The sequence below is a fragment of the Stenella coeruleoalba genome, assembly GCF_951394435.1.
Source record: "Stenella coeruleoalba genome assembly, chromosome: 13".
Lineage (NCBI taxonomy): Eukaryota > Metazoa > Chordata > Mammalia > Artiodactyla > Delphinidae > Stenella > Stenella coeruleoalba.
The window spans coordinates 60,931,035-60,957,879 of record NC_137159.1 but is presented as its reverse complement, the minus strand read 5'-3'; the positions used below and the strand labels follow the sequence as shown (position 1 = coordinate 60,957,879).

Here is a 26,845-nt window from a genome sequence, read left to right as displayed (position 1 = left end):
AAGACCTTAAGACAGAAGGAAAATGATACCAGAAAATATGGATGCACACAAAGGAATGATGAGCACTGGAAATATATGCTTTTTATGTTATTTAAATCTCTTTGAGAGAGAACTGTTGAAACAAAATTAATAATGTAGTGTATGGTTTATATATATACAGAGAAGTAAAATATATGAAAACAATTGCACAAAGACAGAAAGGAGAGATGAAAGTACACTGTTAGGAGATACTCATACTACACATGAAGTGGTATATTAGCACTTAAAGACAGAACTCTAATAACTTAAAAACATATACTATAAATCCTAAAGCAACCAATAAAATAAGAGTTGTAGCTAATAAGTCAGCAAAAGAGATAAAAAGAAATCATAAAAAATACTACATTAGGGGCTTCCCTGGTGGCACAGTGGTTAAGAATCCGCCTGCCAATGCAGGGGACACAGGTTTGAGCCCTGGTCCGGGAAGATCCCACAGGCCACGGAGCAACTAAGCCCGTGCACAACAACTACTGAAGCTAGTGCGCCTAGAGTCCGTGCTCTGCAACAAGAGAAGCCACTGCAATGAGAAGCCCACACAATGCAACGAAGAGTAGCCCCGCTCACTGCAACTATAGAAAGCCCGCACGTAGCAACGAAGACCCAATGCAGCCAAAAATAAATAAATAAAATAAATAAATTTTTGAAAATATATACTAGATTAATCCAAAAGAAATCAAAAAATGAGGAAAAGGGAGCAAAGAACGTATTTAACAAACAGAAACCAAACAGCAAAGGTGACAGCTTTAAAGCTCACTGTATCAATAATCACATTAAATGTGAATGGTCTAAACATCTCAGTTAAAAGGCAGAATTTGTTACTCTGGATATTCTATTTTTAATAAGTATCTGGCTTCTAATATTAAGTAGGAGAAACTGAAATATGAAAGATAAATAGATTTTAACGTAACTTAGGGTAATATTCTCCTGAAGTAGAAATGTAAAGGTTTGGAAGTGGAACAAAACAGAAAAAATGTCAGAGGGAAAACGAATTTTTTTTGAAAAACGTTTCAGAAAACATCTGGATTATCAGTTTCAGGAAAATATAGTAAATGGATAAAAGAATGAAGGAAAAATGCCTGCTTCTTTAATTTGGATACACCACCTTCTACCCTCTCCTAGTCACTGTCCTCGTCACTGTCACCTACAAATCCCTTGATAACGTTCTAAACCAGGCATCCTTCCTCTGTAACCAAACTTTTACATCATCTTGAGTGAAGTTAATATTCATGTGGGTGATCCACTTCAGCTTCTGCACAACCACCACCCTCTCTAACTGTCATGCCTTAGATACTGTCATTATGAAGAACTGTCACTGATGCAAACTCACTCTCTGAGCATATCCTTCAGGCTCAATACCCCTAATTCACCAGGCACTTTGATTTCGGTGGGACCTTAGATCAGGGGTGATCAAATTTTGGCCTGCAGGTCAAATCCAGCCTGCCACACTTATCCATTTATGTGTTGTGGCTGCTTTCATGTCATGATGGCAGAGTTGAGTAGTTTCAACAGAGAACACATGGCCTACAAAGCCCAAATATTACTATCTGGCCCTTTACAAAAGAGTTTGCTGACCTGCTCTAGACTGTTGCCTATCCCCTTACTTTGATCCATTAGCCTCCCTCTGCCTTCACTTTCTTTCCTCTCTAGTTTTGGTTCAGTGTCTATCAATTCAACCATTCTTTTGACAATGTCTTCATGTCCTCTTGTCTCTCCATGAATTCAACTGTTAACTATTTTCATTCTATTATCTTTTACCTAGGCTGCCAATTGTGCAGACCAGCAGCACTTCTACATAAACTTACGTTTACACACCTCAATCGGACGCTCAGCTTTTCTCAATCTTACTATTTCTTAGTAAATTTGTGCTCTTGTTCATTATTATTTTAAACCTTCTCCACTTTTCTTAAACCTCTGATGTATTCTTAGCGATAATCCAGACTCATACATAAAGCTATCATATTAAATACCCACCACCAGACCGAAACCCAAATCTACACACCTATCACCTAACTTCCTATATTCTCTCTTGGTAACAGTAAAAGACATGCTCCTCCTGCCATTCTCCAGCTATGCTCAGAATCCAATCCCTATCACTTCTTCAGATACCTTCATATCGTATCTCTGCTCTCTCCTTTTTATTTGCTCCTCCTCTAAGAAACATGTCACACACACACACATACACAAACACACATTCTCTCTCTCTCCTCCTTGACCCCATGGGTCCTTTCAGCTATTTCCCCCTAATCCCTCACCTTCAACTCCACAATCTAGGCTTCCTTAAAGCTTACTACACTTAGTCTTCACTTTCTACGCACAGTCTTCGTTTCTGCCCTCAACTCTCTCCTAAGACTGCTCACAATAAAGTTCCCAGTGACCTGTGTGTCACTAAATCCTAGAGATACTCTTCAGACCCCTGGGCATTAATCGGTAGCGCTGAAGGATCCTTCCTTCTGGAAACTCTCTCTTCTCTTTATCTCCATGCTCCTGATTTTCCTCCTACCATTAAAATAATACTCATCAGTTTCCTTTTCAGGTTTCTATTCTTCTAACAGTTTTTTAAATGTTGCCATTCCTCAGGGCTCCATTTTAGACCCTCTTCTTACTCTGCATAAGGTCCCTGGCTGAGCTCTTCCACCTCAGTGGCAATGAGTGTCATTAGTACTAGATGCTATATGCTCTCAAATCTACATATTAAACCCATGTCTCTGGCTTGAGCTCCACACTCACATGCTCAGCTGTCTACTAGCCATTTCTGCTTGATGGCCTAACAAGTAAATCCAAAAGTGAACCCACCATCTTCCAAATGTACGTCTGGTCTAATTTTTTAAACTAGAAGTGTGGGAGTCATCCTTGATTCTCCCCTTTTTAAATCCCCTACATCTAAACAAGAACTAATTTCCTGCAGATTTTACTTCCTAAATATTTCCTGAACACACCCACTTCTCTTCAACTACACTGTTAGTACCCTTGTCAAGGTAACCTTCCTCATTTACCCAGGTGGCTGCAAAGTCCTCTAACCCATCTCCCCATCTTCAGTTTTACTCCTCTCTAACCCACCTTCCACACTGCTGTCAGCATGATCTAAGAGCAAGCAAATCTGATCACAAGAGCCCTGATTAAGACCCTTCAAAAGCCTTCTCGTAACTCTTAGTTAATCTGCCCTCCTGGTTAACTCTCTAGCTGCATCTAGAAACACTCTTTCCCTCTCCCCCTCTACTAATTATTTTGTTTCTCAAATGTGGCAAATTCTTCCCTCAGAAACTTTACCGCTAATGCTCTGCCTTTCTTCTACCTCTCATTCAACAAATATTTAGTCAGTCCTCTTTCCCTGGTTAATTCTTACTTGTCTTTCAAATGTCAACTTCAAATATCACTTCCTGCAAGAAGGCTTCCTTGATCACTTACAACTAGATTTGGTTCTCCTGCTACTGTACTCCATAACACCTATTACTTCTCCATATAATTTTATTGTAATCACTTTTTTCTTTTATCTTCCCTGTAAAAATCCAACAGGGTACTATATTTTTATTCACAGAATTTGATTCTGGCTCTGACACAAGCATTACATATTTCATATTTAAAAGCTGAACAGCAGTCTGAAAGATGGACAGATGGAATGATACTAGGTATTACATACTAAGAAAATAAACCTAGAAGTTAGGAATTATTTCCAGAATTTTCCCCAGTTTACAGATAAGGAATGGAGCAACCTCAGAGAGACTAAGTAATATCACAGGTATTTAAAGTGTTAGGACAGAGTCAAACTTATGTGTATCCAATTTCAAAGCCCAAACTTTTTCTACTGAGCCACATTCTTTACTTACAAGCATTTTGTATATACTGCAACTAGGCCTTTATACTCCTAAATCGATATCTAAACTTAGGAAACAAACATGTTTATGTAAAAGTAGTGATTAAAATCACTCCTTTGATTCAGACAATGTACTGTTAGGATAGTCTTCAACAAATAGCCTAGATTTAAAAACAAGAAAAAAAATTTTTTTAATCTAAGTGCATCTCAAGTTAAAAGAAAAGATGCCAAAGTAAAAGAACAATGAAAAAAAACAAAGAAAAAAATGTCAGTGATCAATTGGTATTGCTCTAAACATCAAGGATTCAATATTCAGAGGTGGAAACGTGTTAATTACACTACTACACTGAATTGAACTATAAAATTGGCAGCACATTCAGAATAATTTTCTTCTTTCATACACTGTCAAACACAGAAACAGTGTGGAAAAATGGGGAGAATTTGAATTTTGGAGTCAGTGGACCTGGGTTCAGATCCATGTTCCTATTACTTAAGAGTTGTGTGACCTTGGGCAAGTTTCTCCACTTCTCTCAGTTAAAATTTCATGCAGGTAAAATGAAAATAATATTATTTTTATTGAATAACGATATTAAGAATTAAAGTTAACATACATAAAGCCCACAGAAACCAAGGAAGGTATTTCAGTATGTGATAGTTATATCAGACATTTGATCCAGGAATTTAACCTGACATCATGTCAAAAACACACTCTTCTGAAACATGGTGATAACTTTTCAACAATTTTTCTTACTTTTTCCTAACACCTACTAATAAGTCAATTATATTCCTTAATATCTTTACAAGTACTATTTTTGTATTGTTTGATGGGGTGACGAGGAATATAAGAGAAGGAAAAAGAAGAAATAGCACAAAAAGATAACAACTGTTTCAGCAGTTAAAAGATGTTCTGGTTACAGAACATCCTGTGGGTTAAGTCCAAACAATTTTGCACCTGAAATTGAGGGATCAGACTTAAAGGATGAGTAATTCTCTTGTACTTAAAGAAGAAATCTCCTACCTCCATAGTTTCTACCCTTTCTCTCAGGATTTCAAGGGCATGATGTACTTTGTATTACACATCTCAAAGTTCTCATTAATACTGGAGGGACCCAGCAACACACAGTTATGTTGGTGCATGTTACCCCATGAATTCTGATCCTTCAAGTAAGTGTAGAACATAAGCAGAAAGTGGGGAGCTAAAAGAATGGGGAAGAGGGAAACAGAAGGAAGGTGGTAGAAAATGATCAAATGACACTTAGTGATTAGTGCCCAAAGATAAGTAGGTCAGAAAAAATAACTAATATGCAAATAATTAGAAATTAACTTGCAGTTATAAATACTGTTGCTACAAAATACTAGATATTAACTTCTTTTTAATCATTTAAACTTCCTTTAAAATTAGCTTACCAGAGTCATAGCTTGGAGGCTTCATATCTCCCTGATTCAATTCTGTTCCGTATTTCAACTTGTGGTATTTAGCTCTACCAAAGAAATGAGAAAATACAAACCATCTTAAAACATATTTAAATGAACTTTAAGATATGTAACAGGAGTAGTCATCAGTATGCAGTAGTCCTGACTAACTTTCAACAGTTCAAAGACTTCCACAGTGTCAAAGTCCTAATACAAAAGCACTTGCCATTATTATTTTGTTGCTGTTATACCATCAAGTCCTGTTATAATAAATAAAGGAATAACACTGAGAATCATAAATCTTGTTTCTACAGTTACAAATGAACCAGATAACATTCTAGTTTCTGCAGTATTCAAATTTTCTTGATGACTGCCAGAGTACAATTCTATCAAAAGCAGTAAATAAGTTTGGATTGTGAAATAAACTTGAGAAAGACTAATCATTCTCAAAATTGAGTTTCGTTGTTTTTTTTTGTAGAAAGGTCATTCATAATACTTTGCATTGTCTGGCAACTATGCTTTGCCAAGTATGCATTAGAGTGAACAATCCAAAGGAGGGAGGGGGAACCAGCCTAAATCATCAATGTTGAATAAGACATTCTAGTAGGAATAAATATATTTTTTAGTAGCCAAGGTATCTTTTACCTTTTCAGGAAGAACTGTGAACAGGAACACCTTCTTTTAAAAGCTAACTAGATGTTATTATCTCTGGTTTATCTAATTTAACCATCCCAGATTTAACCATCCAAGACCAAAAAAATAATCTAGGTAAGGTAAAAAATTTAAAGGTTAACTAAAAATGGCCATACTTAATGTATTTGTATATTTTGACTTGTTTGCTTCCCCAAAATATTGAGACTATTACAATAAATATTCAATGTAATAAGACTGGGATAATAACAACAATAATAATTTGAAAAACCAAAGTAATAAAGTAATAAAGAAGGAATAAAAGGGTAACCAAATAGCCAAAATTTGAAAGTTATTTTTTTCTTTATAGAAGACTGAGCACTTACTTTAAAGTTTTTATATTTCAAGAAAAGTATAAAGAAAATGAAAATTATTTGCTTGAATGTGTAAAATACTGGAATTCTTCATATTACTTTGCAATAATTATTTTGCAGTTACAACACACAAAAAATCAACATTTTGTACAGAGGGGAATCCTAAAACCTCTGAAAGTTACAGATAGCTGATGTTCTATTTCTTAAAGTAGGTGGTAGGTACATGAATATTTTTTATATTAGTCTTTATATGTTTTGCATATATATGAAATGTTTTGTAATGGTATGTATCCATTAAAAAGAAAAAAGAATCTTTGTGTGCAAATATGGGATTGATCTTTAAGCTTAAGTAAAAAAACAAGGTACAAGATACTCTGTGTGTGTGTGTGTGTGTGCGCGCGTGTACACCTCTGTGTGTTTTTTATATGTGTTATGGTTTTTAAGTATAACTGTCAATCTTCAGATTTTTTTATAAACACACTTCATCTACCATAAGACAAACTAACAATACCTCCTATAAGGCAAAATAGCAATTGAAAGTAACTGGCCTGAGGACAGAATAAAAGCAGCGATAAAGTTTTATGGAGTTAACTTATGTATTTTTGTTTTACATATATATACATACTTATTTATATATATACACACACACATATATATATACACACATAGATATATGAGGAAAACATTTTCAAACACAAAATACTGCACTATAGTGCATTCTAGTGGTCTTAGGAAAAACTACAACAGAGCTTACAGAAAAGGGAATAGAAAACATTCTAACATTTCATAAAAAATTAGATAAAGACAAAATAAGTAAAGAACTGCTGTGTTTGCTACAAGCTGTACTCCCATGAATCAGGGTCTCCCTAGTGAATTGTTAAGTTCACTGAAAAATAATTTACTCACAGAACTCAATTTAGTAACATTCCTTTTGAAGTCAGTATGCTAAAATACCTTCCCACTCATATTGCTTCCCATTGTTTTAACGCTTCATCTCACTGTTAGCAATACCCTTGTTCCCTAAGCTTTTTCTGTCTAAATCTGACTGACTGCAAGTTAAATAGCAGATCTCATGCCTAAGAACTCTACATTTGATACATAGCTAGGCCTCCCAACTGGTCTTTACTGGATAAAACAGCATAAAATTACATAATTATAATATATTAAAGAAGTCCCATTATAGCTTTGTTTCAAAGTCAATTATTATATATAATATGCCTGGAATATAACACAGCATTCCAATCACACTTTAAACGTTGATACTTAAAAATAATTTGATTAGAAATTGAGTTATTTGTAGTGAGATGGATGGACCTAGAGTCTGTCATACAGAGTGAAGTCAGAAAGAGAAAAACAAATACCATATGCTAACACATATATATGGAATCTAAAAAAAAAAAAAAAAAAAAAAAAGGTTACGAAGAATCTAGGGGCAGGACAGGAATAAAGATGCAGATGTAGAGAATGGACTTGAAGACACCGGGAGGGGGAAGGGTAAGCTGGGACAAAGTGAGAGAGTGGCATGGACTTATATATACTACCAAATGTAAAATAGATAGCTAGTGGGAAGCAGCTGCATAGCACAGGGAGATCAGCTCGGTGCTTTGTGACCACCTAAAGGTGTGGCATAGGGAGGCCGGGAGGGAGACACAAGAGGGAAGAGATATGGGGATATATGTATATGTATAGCTGATTCACTTTGTTATAAAGCAGAAATTAACACACCACTGTAAAGCAATTATACTCCAATAAAGATGTAAAATATAATAATTTGATAAAATCCAACGAACTGTTATTGAATTCTTATGACATGCTAGGCACTGTACTGGCTGGTGGGAATAATGTGCAGCTTGTAGTCAGTTAAGGATAAAGGCAAGGAGATAAAGAAGAGACAGAAATGTAAATATATAACTCTAGCACATGGTGGATAAGAGCTATGAGTTATATCAAATGTTATACGAATTTAGATAAGGGATTATCTAATTCTGTCAAAGGTCCTGACAGTAGTCAAGGATAGCTACCAAAAAGAAGGAAACACATGAGATTTTAGCTAAACCTCAAAACCTATAGTTCCACAATCAGACAAATGGACTGATGAAGAGGGTATTTTGGTCAGAAGGAATATCTTAAAAGTGGAAAAAAATACACAGTGGTGTGTGTGTTTGTATAGGACTAGAAAGGAGCCTGGATGTAGAATCTTTTACTAAGAAGAACTCTGAAATTAGCTAGATATTTTTAAGCAGGGATATAACATCTGTGTTTAGAAAACGAATTCCACGGACGTGGAAAATTAATCAGAATGAGAAAATGTATTAGAGGCAAGGAGGACAGTTGGGTTTTTACAGAGACCCAGTGCAGCCAAAAATATAAAAAAATAAAGAAAAAATTTGAAAAATCAATAGCATAAAAAAAATCCACTGCTAGGTGTGTAATCCTTCTTTAATGTTAAATATTCAGTTTTACTTAACTTTGGATCTTTTTAAGTGGGACGACTTAGAAAATCTGTAATACAGCAATTCAAAACCATGATCCTTACTTAGGTTTTTACAAGTTAAATGACAAGATGTCTGGAATTTGCTCTAAAATAGATTGAGATGAAGCAAGATTGACAAAAATGTTAACTGTTGAGGCTTGGAGGTGTATATAAAAGATATTAGTCTCTGTACACCTATGCTTCAAATTTTCCTCAGTTAAAAAAAATTTTTTTTAATTGGCTTAACGTGTCAGAAAAAATAACTTCAGAATCAAAAGAACTGAAATGTTCCAATTTTTAAAAAATTCCTTTGCATTAATTAAAAATAATTTCACAGTGAAAAGGACTCAAATGTTTAAGAGCTCTAATCCACAGAATTTTTTTTTATTCCTTAATTTATCACATTTCAGTGGTGCCATTACATCAGGAATAATCTCAAATCATTCCAGGGACTTCCAAAGATACAAAATCAGGGACACTTTTCCAGGAGAATCCCTTTAAGTTAAAAAGCAAAAAACAATCTTCCCTAGACCCAGCCACTATCTCTCTTTATCTTTTCTGTTCCCCAAAGTCAAACTACTTGAAAAAATAAACAACTCAAAAAAATAAACAACTCTATCTGTCTCCTCTGTATCTACCCTTCTCACCTCTCAGTCCCCTGTGATCTGGTTTATGTTCCTGCTACCTCACTGAAGCTTTCTGGCAAGGATACCAACAAGCGCCTAACTGGCAAATCCAGGACTATTTTCAGTATACAACTTACTTGCGATTTGTTTGGCGTCTGCAATTGTCAAACTTCCACCTGCTTTAGCTTGCTTCCAATATACTGCTCTCTCCTTCCTTCTCTACCATTCTTTTGTTGGCTCTTCTTCCTCTGTCTTTTCCTCAAACATTTCCATTTCCTGTGGCTCCTGCTAGTAATCTCTTTTTGTCCCACAATACCTGTTCTGTTTGTTTCAGAGTTCTTATAATTTTACCCACAATACTGATGATTCCCAACTACACATCTCTAGTCATGAGTCCCCCTGCCATAGTGGCTTTTCAACCCTAATTCTTTACCTTTAATTCACTTGATACGTTTCAAACTTCTCATTCAAGCCAGAAACCTGGGACTCATTCTTGAATTATCTTTCTTCCTCATCCCCTATACCAAATCAACTCCAAATCTTATGCATTTTTTTTTTCTATTTAAAATGTTTCATAGGGAATTCCCTGGAGGTCCAGTGGTTAGGATTCCAGGCTTTCACTGCCAGGGGCACGATCCCTGGTTGGGGAACTAAGATCCTGCAAGCCACAAGGTGAGGCCAAAAAATAAAAATAAAAACTAAAATGTTTCATAGTGGCTAACTCCTCTATTCTAGCAGCTACTACGTTATCATTTCTCATCCTAAACTATTACAATCTTCCTGCCTCTATTAACAGATCTTTTCAGTCTATCCCCTAAATTGAGGTCAGGGTGATCTTTATAAAATCTATTTTAGACTATTCCATGCTTAAACCTTTCAACTGCAAGACAACTAAATGCAATATGTATTCCTAGATTGGATCCTGGACCAGGAAAAAAAATACTACAAAGATCATTATTAGGACATTTGGTAGAAAAAAATGCTATGAAGATCATCAGCGGAACATATGAATATGGGCTATATTACATAATAGAACTATATTGACATTAAATTTCCTTAATTTGATAATGAGCTGTAATTATTTAAGGGAATGTCCTTGCTTTTAGAAGATGGTCCCTTAAGTACTTAAGGGCAAAGGGGTATAAGTCTGCAAAGAAGTAGCAAATGATTCAGGGAAAAAAGACAATGAGTATATAGAGAGAACATGATACAAGTAAATACAGCAAAACGTTGTCAACTGGTGAATCTGGGTGAAGGGTATATAGCTCCTGCAACTTCTGTTTGTTTGAGATTATTTTAGGAGAAAATGTTTTTTAAAACTTGCAGTGTAAGATAAAAGTTTGAACTCCTTAGTTAGGCTCTCCATGATCTGGTTCTTGCCCATCGCTACCATTTATTGCTTATAAATCACAATTAACACCTTACCCTCCATACACAGTAATCACAAATTTCTGAACACACCAAAATGCTTTGTTCCACGTCAAACGTATCTTCTCTACTGCTTGAACCTTGCCCATCTGGCAAACACCTTATTTTTTATGATGCTGTTCAAGTCTCACCCCCGCTAGTCACACCCTTCTTTCTGCTTTCACTGCCTCCAGATCCAAACAACCACTCCCTTCTCTGTGACCCCACTGTACCCTGTGCTGACTTCTCCCACAGCACCTAACTTACTGCACTGTACTTCTGTGGTTTCCAAGTCTGTTTCCCACTACTCTAGGCCCTAAAGGGACAAGGTTTGTGACTTGTTTCTTCTCAATTCCAGCACAGTACTTAAGTTGGATGGATAGATCAATGAATATGTTAATGAGAATGCGTGCACACACGCACACACATACACACATACATATACACCGTATCCTTGGTTAGTTTAATATTTTAATTTTTCTGACTTACAAGATAGTATAATGTACCGGTAAAGAGTACAAGCTTCAGAATCAGACAGACTGGAGGGATCTGAATCACAGCTCTACTGTAACTCTGCAACTCTACGTAAATTACTTAGTTTTTAAGCCTCAGGGGCTGGTACATGGTAGTTAATAGTTGCCATTATTAATGTTATTACACTCTCTCTTTGATTATGCCTATCATTTAGATTGTTTAAAATCTCAAATATTCCCAAATTACACACTTAAAAGTTTTTTTTCCCCACCATCTCCCCAATACAGCTTTCAATCAACCTCTCAAGGAATGAAAAGAATCACCAATTTTTCACTAAGAGGTCAAGCTGTTTTCAACCTCTTGTATCATTTAAAGATCCCACGTGAAGGTAAACACAACTTCTAATAAAGTTTTATCTATTTCTTGATACCCATAAGTAGCATCTTCTAAATGGTAGAAGATGCTTCGAAAAACTGAAAAGGGCATGTGATCAAAAACAAAGCAAAATAGAGAATTTCAATATCACCTAACAAGTACTCAATAATCTAAAATAAAGAACTGTCTTATACTGCTGACAAAAAATTCCAAAGACCATCCACTAAAGCAAACAAACTTAATTCATATAAAAACTTCCAAAATTCTCATCCATGACCTATTGTCCTTTACTTGTGAACCAAGTTTAGTTCTTGAATATCTTAGACACTAGCAGAATAGAAAGGTAAGATTCACTTCTGGACAGATATGAATAGTTGATAGCAAAGGATCAAAATACCAAAAATGTCTATAAAAGGATTCTCAACACAGTCTGCCAGAGTAGGTTTCTTCCACAGAAAATACACCAAACTGAATAATACTAGATGATAAGGAAAAGGGAGTAAGTATTATAGAAATTTCCTTTACAACTCAAAAACTATTTCAATTCTATAAAGAAATAGATATCAACAGTTCAGGAAGTACACACATTCCTTTAGAAAGGACAGCGTGGGGGAAAAATGTTGCTAAAATCTTAAAAATCATATAAATCAGTTTTTTGGTCATTATTACTAAACATTCATTAACAAATTAACATATTACAACCATTTCTAAATGTTTATTACAAATACTACTTCCTGAATTAAAAAGCAGAACACATTACAATGTGGATTTGTTGTAGGAATAACAGAAAAATCACTCCAATATTTAAGAGAACACTACCTTCCATGTCACTGAATTACCTTTCCTGTTTAAGAGCATACTCCAGCATCTTGATTCTCCTCACAAGATCCTTCTTCAAATTTTCTTGACCTTTCCTTTCCCCCTGAAGGAAGGCAATCTGAGCCTGAGTAAGGAAAAGAAAGACAAAACTCAGTTTAGACGAAATAAACTTTTTCAAACTCAGCTGAAGAAAGAAACTTTGGAAGATAAAACAATTAGATGTAAAAACATTTCTTTTTACAGATCTGTCACAACGTATACAGAAGGGCACTGACTGCAAGCGGGGGAAATGCTTAACTTATTTTTTAAAAAAAAGGACATCTATATAAATGTCACTTCAGACTAGGGATGTTACAACACGTAGTCCATATCCTCTAAGAGTCTATAATTTAAAACAACCAATATAAGTGCAGACATATGCAAAATACAGCACAGTTTGCTCAAGTGTTTGTCTTTTAAGGCACTTAGGGGGATTCTTCTTTATAAAAAGTGAAGATGGAGAACTACCATATGACCCACTATTCCACTTTTAGGCATTTATCTGAAGAACATGAAAACACTAGTTCAAAACACTAACATGCACCCCCATGTTCACTGCAGCATTATTTATAATAGCCAAGATATGGAAACTACCTCAGTGTCCATCGATGGATGAATGGATAATGAAGATGTGATGTACACACACACACACACACACACACACACACACACACACACACACCCTGGAATACTACTCAGCCATAAAAAACGAAATCCTGTCATTTGCAGGATTTCAACAACATAGATGGACCTCAAGCATATTATGCTAAGCAAAATAAGTCAGACAGAGAAAGACAAATACTGTATGAGTTCACTCATATGTGGAATCTTAAAAAAAATAAAGATGAACAAACAAAACCAAAAAAAATTCATAGATACAAAGAAGAGATTAATGGTTACCAGAGGGGAAAAGGGCTGGGGGGGCAGGCAACATGGGTCTTAGGCGTCAATTGTATGATGATGGATGGTAACTGGACTTGTGGCAGTGGTCATTTTGTGGTTTATACAGATGTTGAACTATAGTGCTGTACACCTGAAACTTACATAATTTTTTTTTAAAGGGTGAAGATCGGGAAAGGGGGTAAAGTAGAATCATGAGTTCTTATAATAAGCCTTGTAAAGTAAGAGTTCTCTGAGTTTCACCATCTACTTAAATTTTATGATGGACTCCTTGTCTTGAGAGACTTTATCCTGGACCTCCCCTTCAAATAAGAAATAGCTGTCTTTTCTCAATCCCCACCTTTCACCCCACCCCATTTAGATTTGATATGCAGGGGGAAAGAAAGTGAAAGCTGGGAAAAGGAAAATCAGAGAAAATGGCCCTCCATAGGTTCCTGGCCCCTCCCAAACATGAGAAAAAGAAAAAAAGAAAAAACCTACATTTTAACATGAAACAAACTGTAAAACTCTAGTCTTCAGTTAGACAAAGGGGATAGGAAAGAGCAGCTCTCCATAATAATTAAAAAGACATTTAGAATTGAAATAATACTTTCCACTTAAGGAATTAAAACTATGTTGCAAATACTAACTTGTTAAAGAAACCCATAACACCACTAGAGGTGTGAGAGGAGATCTACTAAGGGCCCTCAAAAATAGCTATCAGTTTCACTATTCTCACATTCTTTCCCCTCTCATTTCTATTATATTAACTCAGATAACGTTATTTATATTTCCACAGTGCTTTCCATTTAAGTAAGCAAAAATTTACATTTAATGATGATCTTACCACATCCCTAAGGAACTGTGGATTATCCAACGAAGGTTTAGTGAATGAACCATTAAACTTACTTCTATTTGGTTTAAATGACACTCATTTCTTTTTTTTTCAGTACCATAATAAACACAAAATCCAACTCACCGAGCTTCTTATAACTTTCAGAATGTAGGTACTGTCATGTTTTTGTTCTCATTTCAATGAGCTCTTAAAATTTATATTGCAATTATAAGAAGGATTATTTTTATCTTATTGAAATATTTAAAAACAGGCTAAAGATAGTTCAGTTGTATACACAGAGGAAAAGGCATCAAATATCTACAATATCTGTATTTAATGATCATATAACCTTTTAAAATTGTATGTTCTACAATGAGATCATTATTTTATATAAGCAGAATTAATAATACATGCATTAAAAGCTGACAAAAATGAATGTCCTGTCAAAAGGATATAACAGCCCACCTTGTTTGGTCAAACAATGTTTTGGCCTAGAAGACAGGCTTCAAAATGGCTTTAATAAAAACAATAATTTAATCAGTATAATCATATAACCAAAGTAATAATAAAATTATCAATTTCTTCCTTTCTATACCCTTTGACGAGCTTTCTATTTCTGCCACCATCATTGGTCCTGGGTGATTCTGACACTTCAGCATATAATACTCAAAAGTCTTTACTGCAACTCATTCCCCAGCCTACCAACTACTCCTTATACTTCCAGGACACTTGCTTTCCCATCCTCCTATCAATTCACACACTGGACTACTTAACTATTTTTTTTTTTTTTTTTTTTTACTTAACTATTTAATAAAAAATAAAAGACCCAGAATTGTTGGAGAGAGAAATTACAAAGAAGATGGAGGTGCCTAGAAAAGACAAACAGAAAGGAATAATAGAAATATCTGTGATATTCCTTGGTGATCAAAGGATATCTCTGTGACATTTCTGCCACAGATGCATAACGTGAAATCAATCATATGGAAACATGAGGCAAACTAAAATTATGGGGCATTTTACATTAACTTTCTTGTCATCTTCAAAAGCAACAGGTCACAAAAGTCAAGGAAAGACTGTTTCAGATTGAAGGAGACTAAAAAGACATGAAAGGGCTTCCCTGGTGGTGCAGTGGTTGAGAGTCCGCCTGCCGATGCAGGGGACGCGGGTTCGTGCCCCGGTCCGGGAAGATCCCACATGCCGCGGAGCGGCTGGGCCCGTGAGCCATGGCCGCTGAGCCTGCGTTCCGCAACGGGAGAGGCCACAACAGTGAGAGGCCCGCGTACCGCAAAAACAAAAAAAATACAAAAAAAAAAAGGACATGAAAACCAAATGTAATGCATGATTCTGGACTAGATTTGGCTATAAAAGGATATTATTGGGACAAATGGCAAAATATGAATGGGTCTGAGGACTAGATGGTAGTAATACATCAGTGCTAATTTCCTGATTTTGAGGACTGCATGTGGTTACATAGGATAGTACTTGTCTATAGGAGACAAACACTAAAGTATTTGGTGGGTGGCAATGGGCCATCAGGTTGTCTGGCACCTTGCCCTCAAATGGTTCAGAAAAAAAAAATTCTTTGTATTGCCCTTGCAACTTATCTGTCAATATAAGATTTTAGTTTTTGAAAAAAATCACTACTCCAGCTTCCTTAATAAGATAAGATACAAACAATTCAATTCAAAGCCAGTATCATGTGTAATAGAGAAACCCGAGTAGTAATGACAATAGGAACAAAACAAGGATGTCCACTTCTTACCACAAATATTTAACGTTGCTCTGGAGGTGGTGGCCAATGTCATTAGTCCAGAAAGAATTAAGTTTGGAAAAAATGAAAACACTAATTCAAAAAGATGCATGCCACCCTAATGTTCATAGCAACACTGTTCACAACAGTCAAGACGTGGAAGGAACCGAACTGCCCATCAACAAATAAATGGATAAAGAAGATGTGGTGTATATATATATATATATAGAGAGAGAGAGAGAGAGAGAGAGAGAGGGAGAGAGAGAAAGAGAGTAATATTCCATATATACACATACAATGGAATACTACTCAGCCATAAGAAAGAACAACATTCTGCCATTTGCAGCAATATGGATGGACCTGGAAAATATTATGCTTAGGAAAATAAGTCAGACAGAGAAAGACAAATACTGTATGATATCACTTATATGTGAAATCTAAAAATAATACAAATGAATATATATGCAAAACAGAAACAGACTCACAGATATAGAAAACAAACTTGCGGTTACCAAAGCGGAGAGAGAAGTGGAGAGGGACAGATTAGGGGATTGGGATTAACAGATACAAACTATGTATAAAACAGATAAGCAACAAGAATATATTGTATAGCACAAGGAATTATAGCCATTATCTTGTAATAACTTATATGGAGTATAATCTGTAAAAATACTGGATCACTAGGCTGTGCACCTAAAAATAATATAATACTGTAAATCAACTATACTTCAATTAAGAAAAAAAGAAAGAAGTTTATAAATAAAAAAGAGAAAATAAAATCATATTATTTGCAAATGATAGGACCGGATATTTGGACAATCCAAGAAAATATAGACTATAAATTATTACAAAAATAGAGGAATTTTAGTAAAGTAACTGCATATAAAAATAATAAATCAAAACCCATGGCTTATATAAAAACTAGTTACATGATATAATGAAAGAAAACAATCCCATTTATAATAACAAAAATGATAAGATAATTAGAATAAACCTTACAAGAAAAAAATAAGAGCTATACAAAGAATATTTTAAATGCTACTAAAGAGCACAAAAAATGACTTGAACAAATGAGAAGCAAAACCATGTTCTTAAACAAGAAGATTCTGCATTACAATGATTTTATTTCTCCCTAAATTACTCTTTTAAAATTATGCAAGCCCAATTAAAATACCAATACAATGTTTTTAAAAAACATACATAAAAAAAAATCATACATGATGAGTCTAAAGTATATATGGAAAAATAAACAAGAATAAAAAAATTATTTTAAAGCTCTAAAATATTTTAAAACATTATGATTTATAGTCACCTAAAAAGTGGTACTGATGCACAAACAGACCTATCTATAGCACAGACAATCCAAAAACAAACCCAAATACATACAGGAATTTAGTATAAACTAAAGGTGACACTGCACATCATTGGGGAAAATGTAAATTATTCAATAAATGTTGATGGGTAGCCATCTAGAAATTATTCCTCACATCAAAACAAATGCCAAAAGGATCAAAAAATTTAAAGGAACCCCAAAATACTAGAAAAAAGGTAGAGTTTGATTTTAATAATCTCAGGATTAGGAATGTCTTTTTGAAAATAAGACAAAACCCAAAGTCATAAAAGACTAATAAATTTCACCTCAAAAAGAAAGTATTTATACACGGTAATTTAAAACTTGCTGAAAACCTATCATGAGAAATAAGACAGCTCTTTTTTGACAAATATCAAAACAAAATCAGAAAAGTAGTCACATCACAAATCACAAGTTTGCTTTTCTTGATGTATAAAAAGCACCTACAAATTAATAAGAAAAAGATTGAGAACTCAACAGAGAAAAACACTAAGAACATGTTGACTGAAAGGAAATAAAAAGGCTCAAACACATTAAAAAGATGTTCAATCTCACAAGAGAAATGCCAACTAAAATTGTAATCACATTTCCCCCTTTCCATCAGATTAATAAAGTTCAGTAATTTGATAATACAATATATTGGGGAAAATGCATTCGTATGTTGGCTGTGTTAATCAGTTTCACCACTACTGTGGACAACTTGGCAATATCTATCAACTTTGTAAATGCATATACTCTTTTTTTTATATTATTTATTTATTTTTGACTGTGTTGGGTCTTCGCTGCTGCACGTGGGCTTTCTCTAGTTGCAGTGAGCAGGGACTACTCTTCGTTGAGGTGTGCAGGCTTCTTACTGCAGTGGCTTCTCTTCTTGCGGAGCACAGGCTCTAGGTGCATGGGCTTCAGTAGTTGTGGCACGTGGGCTCAGCAGTTGTGGCTCACAGGCTTCAGAGTGCAGGCTCAGTAGTTGTGGTGCACAGGCTTAGTTGCTCCGCAGCATGCGGGATCTTCCCAGACCAGGGCTCAAACCTGTGTCCCCTGAATTGGCAGGTGGATTCTTAACCATTGTGCCACCAGGGAAATCTTGGTAAATGCATATACTCTCTACCCAGCAATTCTAATTCTAGACTGTTATCCTTCAAATATATTTGTACATATGTGAAATGATACACTGAAAAAATACAGACAAGAATATATGTATAATCCAAATGTCCACCTACAGAGAACTAGTTAAATAAATTATAAATACAATTGGAAAAAAATTAGGTCTTTAACTAAGACCTACAAGAACAGAGGAAGAAGAAGTCAATTTCTTACATTTTTCCCCCCAGAAGCTCTACTCAGAAAGTTAGAAACAAACATCTTAAAACACATGTTCTTACAGAAGAAAGCTAATTCTTTCTGTAAAAACAACCTGAAAATACCATATTCTAACGCATATATATGGAATCAAAAAAAAAAAAAAAACTGGTACTGATCAACCTAGTTGCAGGGCAGGAATAAAGATGTAGACATAGAGAATGGACTTGAGGACAGGGGGTGGGAGGGGGAAGCTGGGGCAAAGTGAGAGTAGCATCAACATATATACACTACCAAATGTAAAATAGTCAGCTAGTGGGAAGCAGCAGCATAGAACAGGAAGATCAGCTCAGTACTTTGTGATGACCTAGAGGGGTGGGATAGGGAGGATGGAAGGGAGGCTCAAGATGGAGGGGATATGGGGACATATGCATGCATATGGCTGATTCACTTTGGTGTACAACAGAAACTAACACAGTACTGTGAAATAATTATACTCCAATAAAGATCTAATAAAAAAAAATAACAACCTGAGTCTAAAACATAGCAGCTGGTATAAATCCTTCCTTTTGAGAATAAAGATTAAGTCCCAGGTACAGATTGTCCTAACATGGCAGGATACTGTTTTCTGAATCAGACTTTTTAACTGCAAAGGCAGGGGAGGGGGGTGGACAGAAGGGAAGAAAAGACTGAAAGGAGGAATAAAAGGGTAGGAAGAAAGAAGAACAGAAATAAAGAAAAGAAGAAAAATAGAAGGAAAAGTGGGATACATCTATAGAAAGGGATACTATGCAGTTGTTACAAAGGAGATAGCTCTAAATATATTGATAATGATATTTAAGATAGATTAAGTGAAAAAAAGCAGACAGACATTTCATGTAGTTTGCAACCATTTAGTTTTTGAAAAAAAAAAAAGGTAAACATACCATTATGCTTCTGTGCATAGGTAATAACTCTGGAATGATTCAGAAGTATGTAGTAAATGTGAATGTCTCCAAAGAAAGCAACTGGGTGGCTGAGAGGGAGAGGAACAGGAGTTAAACCTACCTTTAAATGTACATGTAGCCCTTTATACCTGCTGAGTGCTGTACCACAGGTATGTTGTTACACATAAAAGTCTCTTAACTGAAGAATTTAAAGACTTAAAGCCAAACAAAACTCGTTCACCACATATGGCACTATAAGCCACCAGTTTGTAGACCCTGTCTTGGATGTTTCAATCCAAATTCATTATTTCTACAAAGAAGAAAAAAGAAGCTCCAAGAGATTAAATGGTGTATCCCTAAGGGGGACAGCATTCTCACAAATGAACTAAGGTGATAGTCCAAGACCATGAATGAATCACCACTTAGAAACTCAAGACTCACACCCAGTGTAGTGGGGGTATTAGCAACAAGGACATGACAGAAAATACATGGCCCAAGAGGCTCCTTAAAAGTTCTCCCTGAATATTACCACAACAAAATTCCTTCTGAAATAAAACAGACAGGTCTCTAGTTACCCAATATATTCCTAGCCTCCAGTATTAACCAGTAATATGGAATAGTGATGAATTCAGTTATTTACTTTTTTCTTTTATTGGTATACTTCTCCATGAAGCTACAATTTGACCACTTTCTTTTTTTTTTTTTTTTTTTTGCGGTACGCCGGGCTCTCACCGCTGTGGCCTCTCCCGTTGTGGAGCACAGGCTCCGGACGCGCAGGTTCAGCAGCCATGGCCCATGGGCCCAGCCACTCCACAGCATGCGGGATCCTCCCAGACCAGGGCACAAACCCGTGTCCCCTGCATCGGCAGGCAGACTCCCAACCACTGTGCCACCAGGGAAGCCCTGACCACTTTCTTTTAGAAAACTTGTGTCAGCCTGCACTGTCACCTCAACATTCTCACAGATTAAAGTCTCCTAAAGTTTCTAGGGTTCCAGGAACAAAAGTGAGATTGAGATATACAACTGAAATCTTAAGAAAAAATTAGAAAAACTAAAGATTCAATCTGATCAAGTAGACAAGGTATGAAAATAGCTTTTAAGTATTACAAATAAAATATTCTTTAAAATTTTAAGTCATCATTCTTCCATTTATCTCTACTAGTAAAGCTAATGGTGATGGCACATTATTTTTGAAAAGAAAAGTTTGGAATTATCTTCAAGGAAAATAAATGTTAAAAATTCCATAAGTTTTTTATATTATGTACCTAAAATTAGGCCTCCACTTTCCTAACCATTAGAAATTTAAAAAGATGAAAACAATAGTAACTAGATATTTTACAATTTAAGCCTACATGGTAAACAGGAAATTTATTTACCTTTATTATTTTCAATTCTAACTTATCAAAAGGATATATATAAGGAATGTAAGTCTGCTATATCTAAGCAGGTTTACCTGAAAACATGGGAATATCTAATAATTAAATTATTTTAAATGTATCATTTAGTTTTTTGAAACCATTTAAACTATCTTGTACTCTAAAATCTTAAAGGGTTAAAATTTAAAACGAAAATCACTGAAAAGGACATTCACAGAAAGATAGACAAGATGAAAAGGCAGAGGGCTATATACCAGATGAAGGAACAAGATAAAACCCCAGAAAAACAACTAAATGAAATGGAGATAGGCAATCTTCCAGAAAAAGAATTCAGAATAATGATAGTGAAGATGATACAGGACCTCGGAAAAAGAATGGAGGCAAAGATCGAGAAGATGCAAGAAACGTTTAACAAAGACCTAGAAGAATTAAAGAACAAACAAACAGAGATGAACAATACAATAACTGAAATGAAATACACACTAGAAGGAATCAATAGCAGAATAACTGAGGCAGAACAGATAAGTGACCTGGAAGACAGAATGGTGGAATTCACTGCTGCAGAACAGAATAAAGAAAAAAGAATGAAAAGAAATGAAGACAGCCTAAGAGACCTCTAGGACAACATTAAACGCAACAACATTCACATTATAGGTGTCCCAGAAGGAGAAGAGAGAGAGAAAGGACTCAAGAAAATATCTGAAGAGATTAGAGTCAAAAAACTTCCCTAACATGGGAAAGGAAATAGACACCCAAATCCAGGAAGCGCAGCGAGATCCATACAGGATAAACGCAAGGAAAAACACGCCAAGACACACAGTAATCAAATTGGCAAAAATTAAAGACAAAGAAAAATTACTGAAAACAGCGAGGGAAAAATGACAAATAACATATAAGGGAACTCCCATAATGTTAACAGCTGATTTCTCAACAGAAATTCTACAAGCCAGAAGGGAGTGGCATGATATACTTAAAGTGATGAAAGGGAAGAACCTACAACCAAGATTACTCTACCCAGCAAGGATCTCATTCAGATTAGATGGAGAAATCAAAAGCTTTACAGACAAGCAAAAGCTAAGAGGATTCAGCACCACCAAACCACCTCTACAACAAATGCTAAAGGAACTTCTCTAAGTGGGAAACACAAGAGAAGAAAAGGACCTACAAAAACAAACCCAAAACAATTAAGAAAAGGGTAATAGGAACATACATATTGATAATTACCTTAAATATGAATGGATTAAATGCTCCAACCAAAAGACACAGGCTGGCTGAATGGATACAAAAACAAGACCCATATATATGCTGTCTACAAGAAACCCACTTCAGACCTAGGGACACATACAGACTGAAAGTGAGGGGATGGTGAAAGATATTCCATGCAAATGGAAATCAAAAGAAAGCTGGAGTAGCAATACTCATATCAGATAAAATAGGCTTTAAAAAAAAGTGTTACAAGAGACAAGGAAGGACATTACATAATGATCAAGGGATCAATCCAAGAAGAAGATATAACAATTATAAATATATATGCACCCAACATAGGAGCACCTCAATACATAAGGCAACTGCTAACAGCTATGAAAGAGGAAATCAACAGTAACACAATAATAGCGGGGGACTTTAACACCTCACTTACACCAACGGACAGATCATCCAAAATGAAAATAAATAAGGAAAGAGACGCTTTAAATGACACAATAGACCAGATAGATTTAATTGATATTTATAGGACATTCCATCCAAAAACAGCAGATTGCACTTTCTTCTCAAGTGCGCAAGGAACATTCTCTAGGATAGATCACATCTTGGGTCACAAATCAAGCCTCAGTAAATTTAAGAAAATTGAAATCATATCAGCATCTTTTCTGACCACAATGCTACGAGATTAGAAATCAATTACAGGGGAAAAACCGTAAAAAACACAAACACATGGAGGATAAAAAGTACGTTACTAAATAACCAAGAGATCACTGAAAAAATCAAAGAGGAAACCAGAAAATACCTAGAGACAAATGACAATGAAAACACGACAATCCAAAACCTACGGGATGCAGCAAAAGCAGTTCTAAGAGGGAAGTTTATAGCTATACAAGCCTACCTCAAGAAACAAGAAAAACCTCAAATAAACAATCTAACATTACACCTAAAGGAACTAGAGAAAGAAGAACAAACAAAACCCAAAGTTAGCAGAAGGAAAGAAATCATAAAGATCAGAGCAGAAATAAATGAAATAAAAACAAAGAAAACAATAGCAAAGATCAATAAAACTAAAAGCTGTTTCTTTGAAAAGATAAGCAAAATTGATAAATGTTTAGCCAGACTCATCAAGAAAAAGAGGGAGAGGACTCAAATCAATAAAATTAGCAATGAAAAAGGAGAAGTTACAACAGACACTGCAGAAATACAAAGCATCCTAAGAGACTACTACAAGCAACTCTGCCAATAAAATGGACAACCTGGAAGAAATGGACAAATTCTTAGAAAGGTATAACCTTCCAAGATGGAACCACGAAGAAACAGAAAATATGAACAGAACAATCACAAATAATGAAACTGAAACTGTGATTAAAAACCTTCCAACAAACAAAAGTCCAGGACCAGATGGCTTCACAGGTGAATTCTATCAAACATTTAGAGAAGAGCTAACACCCATCCTTCTCAAACTCTTCCTAATAACTGCAGAGGAAGGAAGACTCCCAAACTCATTCTATGAGGCCACCATCACCCTGATAGTAAAACCAGATAAAGATACTACAAAAAAAGAAAATTACAGACCAATATCACTGAAGAATATAGATGCAAAAATCGTCAACAAAATACTAGCAAACAAAATCACAAGTATATTCAAAAAGAAAAGTACATAAAATATTAGTCTGGGTTGGATATTTTTCAGTTGTTTTTCTGTCATCTGCTATGGGAGAGAATGAGCACTCACTTATACAAAAATCTATAATAAAGTGCCAGAGAACAACTAATTTCAGGTTCTGTCAATTGAGCACAAACTCACAAATAACAAGAGAAATCCATGAAAAGTAAAAGTCAATAAAATAGATTACTTAACCTAAGGAAGAGCATACAGTGAATTTCAGTTATCTGCTTTATATCTTAATGTCTTCTATAAACTATACCTATTTCCTCTGAAAAGCTTTGGATTACATTATTCTCTTGCATCTAGGCTGCTAGTTGTTTTTCTCTGGGCACACAATCATTGCCTCTAGCTAGCCCTCTCTCCTAAAGACAGTGTCTTCACTTGGCAGCATCAAACTTCAGCATCACAATCACCTAGAGGGGCTTCCCTGGTGGCTTAGTGGTTGAGAATCTGCCTGCCAATGCAAGGGACATGGGTTTGAGCCCTGGTCCGGGAAGATCCCACATGTTGTGGAGCAACTAAGCCCGTGCACCACAACTACTGAGCCTGTGCTCTAGAGCCATGAGCCACAACTACTGAGCACACGTGCCACAACTACTGAAGCCCACGCACCTAGAGCCCGTGCTCCACAACGAAGACAAGCCACTGCAATGAGAAGCCCGCTCACTGCAACAAAAAGTAGCCCCTGCTCGCTGCAACTAGAGAAAGCCTGCGTGCAGCAGTGAAGACCCAACACAGCCAAAAATAAGTAAATACATAAATAAATTTTTAAAAATTGTGTGTATTTTTTTAAATTAAACTTTCCATTTGGTTCTTTTTTTTTTTAAACTACCCTATGACCACATTTAAAATTTATTTATTTATTTTATTTATTTATTTTGGCTGTGTTGGGTCTTCGTTGCTGCGTGCGGGCTTTCTCTGGCAGCAGGCCCAATGCGGCCATAAATAAATAAATAAATAACATAACATAACATAACAAGACAGAATAGCTCCTTGCCAAGGAGCATTAAATAACTTTTTTAAAGATATAAACCCACAAGATCAAAGAGAACATACAGAGGCAACAGGGGTCAAGGGATGATAAATATTTAGGATGTGGAAAACAGATGAAGAAAGAGTACTAACTCAGCAGCTCAGAAACCTAAGTACCTGCAGAGGGAGTTCAATGAGAAGCTAGTAGATTTCCCCCAAAGCACCTTGAAAAGCTCAGAAATTAAGAGGTATGAGATACACAGATGGGGCAGCTGTGTCACAGGGCTTAAAACAGGGGGGAAGGTTAAAAGTATATGAAGTGCAGTCAAACCTACAGGAACCCACCTCTACTCCCTGAAATAAAACAACTACTTCTAACCCACCTCCCCAAGATACTAGACATTTAGCCTCTGAAGAAATGTAAACAGAGAGGTCTTGACTCAGAATGCCAGGAATAGTAGAGGGCAAGAATGAGGCAGTGACAAAAAGAACAAAACAAAACAGGATGACTAAGTGAAAGCTTTAAAAGGTAAGAGCTATAATCTACTTCTCTAGCCAGGTTCCATCTACCTCTGCAGCTAGGCTCTCTCTCCAAGGCAGATGATTAGAATACCATTTTCTAGAAAACTGAATAAACTCAGAGAAAAAAACTTAAATGCCATTTAAGTATGACATTCAGGGGTCTTTCAACAAAAAAACCATTTCACCTAAATCAGATCATCCTTCAGTGAAGGCCTGATCATCCCGTAGTGAAGGCTCCATGTCAAACAGCTAGTCTAGAGATAGAGGACGTCCCACCAGTTTATGAGTGCCACACTCTTAAAAATGGTCCACCTTGACATTTGAGAAAAGGCTCCATCCAATAAGATATAGAGACAAAAACATGAGGATTAAAAGGAACACAGGGGCTTCCCTGGTGGCACAGTGGTTAAGAATCCGCCTGCCACTGCAGGGGACAGGGGTTCAAGCCCTGGTCCGGGAATATCCCATGTGCCGCGGAGCAACTAAGCCCGTGCACCACAACTACTGAGTCTGCACTCTAGAGCCCACGAGCCACAACTACAGAAGCCCACGTGCCACAATTACTGAAGCCTGTGCACCCAGAGCCCATGCTCTGCAACAAGAGAAGCCACCGCAATGAGAAGCCCTTGCACCACAACGAAGAGTAGCCCCTGCTCGCCGCAACTAGAGAAAGCCCACGCACAGCAACGAAGATCCAACGCAGCCAATAAGTAAGTAAGTAAGTAAATAAATTAAATAAATAAGTAAATAAATAAATAAATAAAATAAATAAAATCCACCCACCCATTTATTCCATGCTTACCATGTAACGAAACTGTGCTGGGGTGGACAAAGTCCACCACAGACATAGTCCATTTCTTCACAGAGCTTATAATCTACATAAAATACTGTTTTTTTTAAGGAGTAGCTTTTTATATTCTTATAAATATAGCATAAGCCTTTATAACTTCTGAAGAAATGATTATAGTCAGAGTTAAGATACATGTAGTAAACTATTCAACTGCAAGACATTTTGCATAATGATCTGATATGTGTGATAAGATATGCTACAAAGGAAAGGTAATAGAAAATATAAATGAAAGAAATAACTTTAAAAAATCTACCTTTAAAAAAAGGTCAATATTAATCAACACAATAACCAGATTCTACTTAAAAATAAATGAGACTGATGAAGAGCCATGAGACTTATACGGATGATAAATCCCTACACGGAAAACTGAAGAGCCTAAATAGTAATAAGAAATACAAATTATCACAGTTTTAAATATTAACAATTGGTAAAGCTGGGTGAAGATTTTTGTGTACTCTTTGTGGAACTTTCCTATAAGTTTGAATTTTTTTTAAAGTTTTGTCCCATAAATTTTTTAAAAAGTTTTATCCCTGATGTATCCCATATATACCTGTTAAATTAAAAAGGTAAATTAAGTGATAAAACCCAATGTTCACAAGCAGATGAAATACAGATGTATCTTTATATGGATGGTGGCAATGCAAATTAGTTAAATTTCTTTTGCAAAAGGGAGCTGACAAAGCCACCCACATACTCTATGATTTGGCAATTTTGCTTTTAGATATACAAAACA

At 35.7% G+C, this 26,845-nt stretch overlaps 1 protein-coding gene across 2 annotated transcripts in view; it reads right to left on the bottom strand.

The window, feature by feature from the left end:
* The window catches only part of STRN (striatin), a 116,558-nt gene that overhangs the window by 65,663 nt on the left and 24,050 nt on the right, over positions 1-26,845 (bottom strand). For both annotated transcript variants that reach the window (XM_079940458.1, XM_079940459.1), the window contains exons 2-3: positions 12,462-12,565; positions 5,258-5,331 (exon numbers count right to left, since the gene is read on the bottom strand). In XM_079940458.1, coding sequence (XP_079796584.1) covers positions 5,258-5,331; positions 12,462-12,565 — 178 coding nt within the window. The remainder of the gene's footprint in view (positions 1-5,257; positions 5,332-12,461; positions 12,566-26,845) is intronic.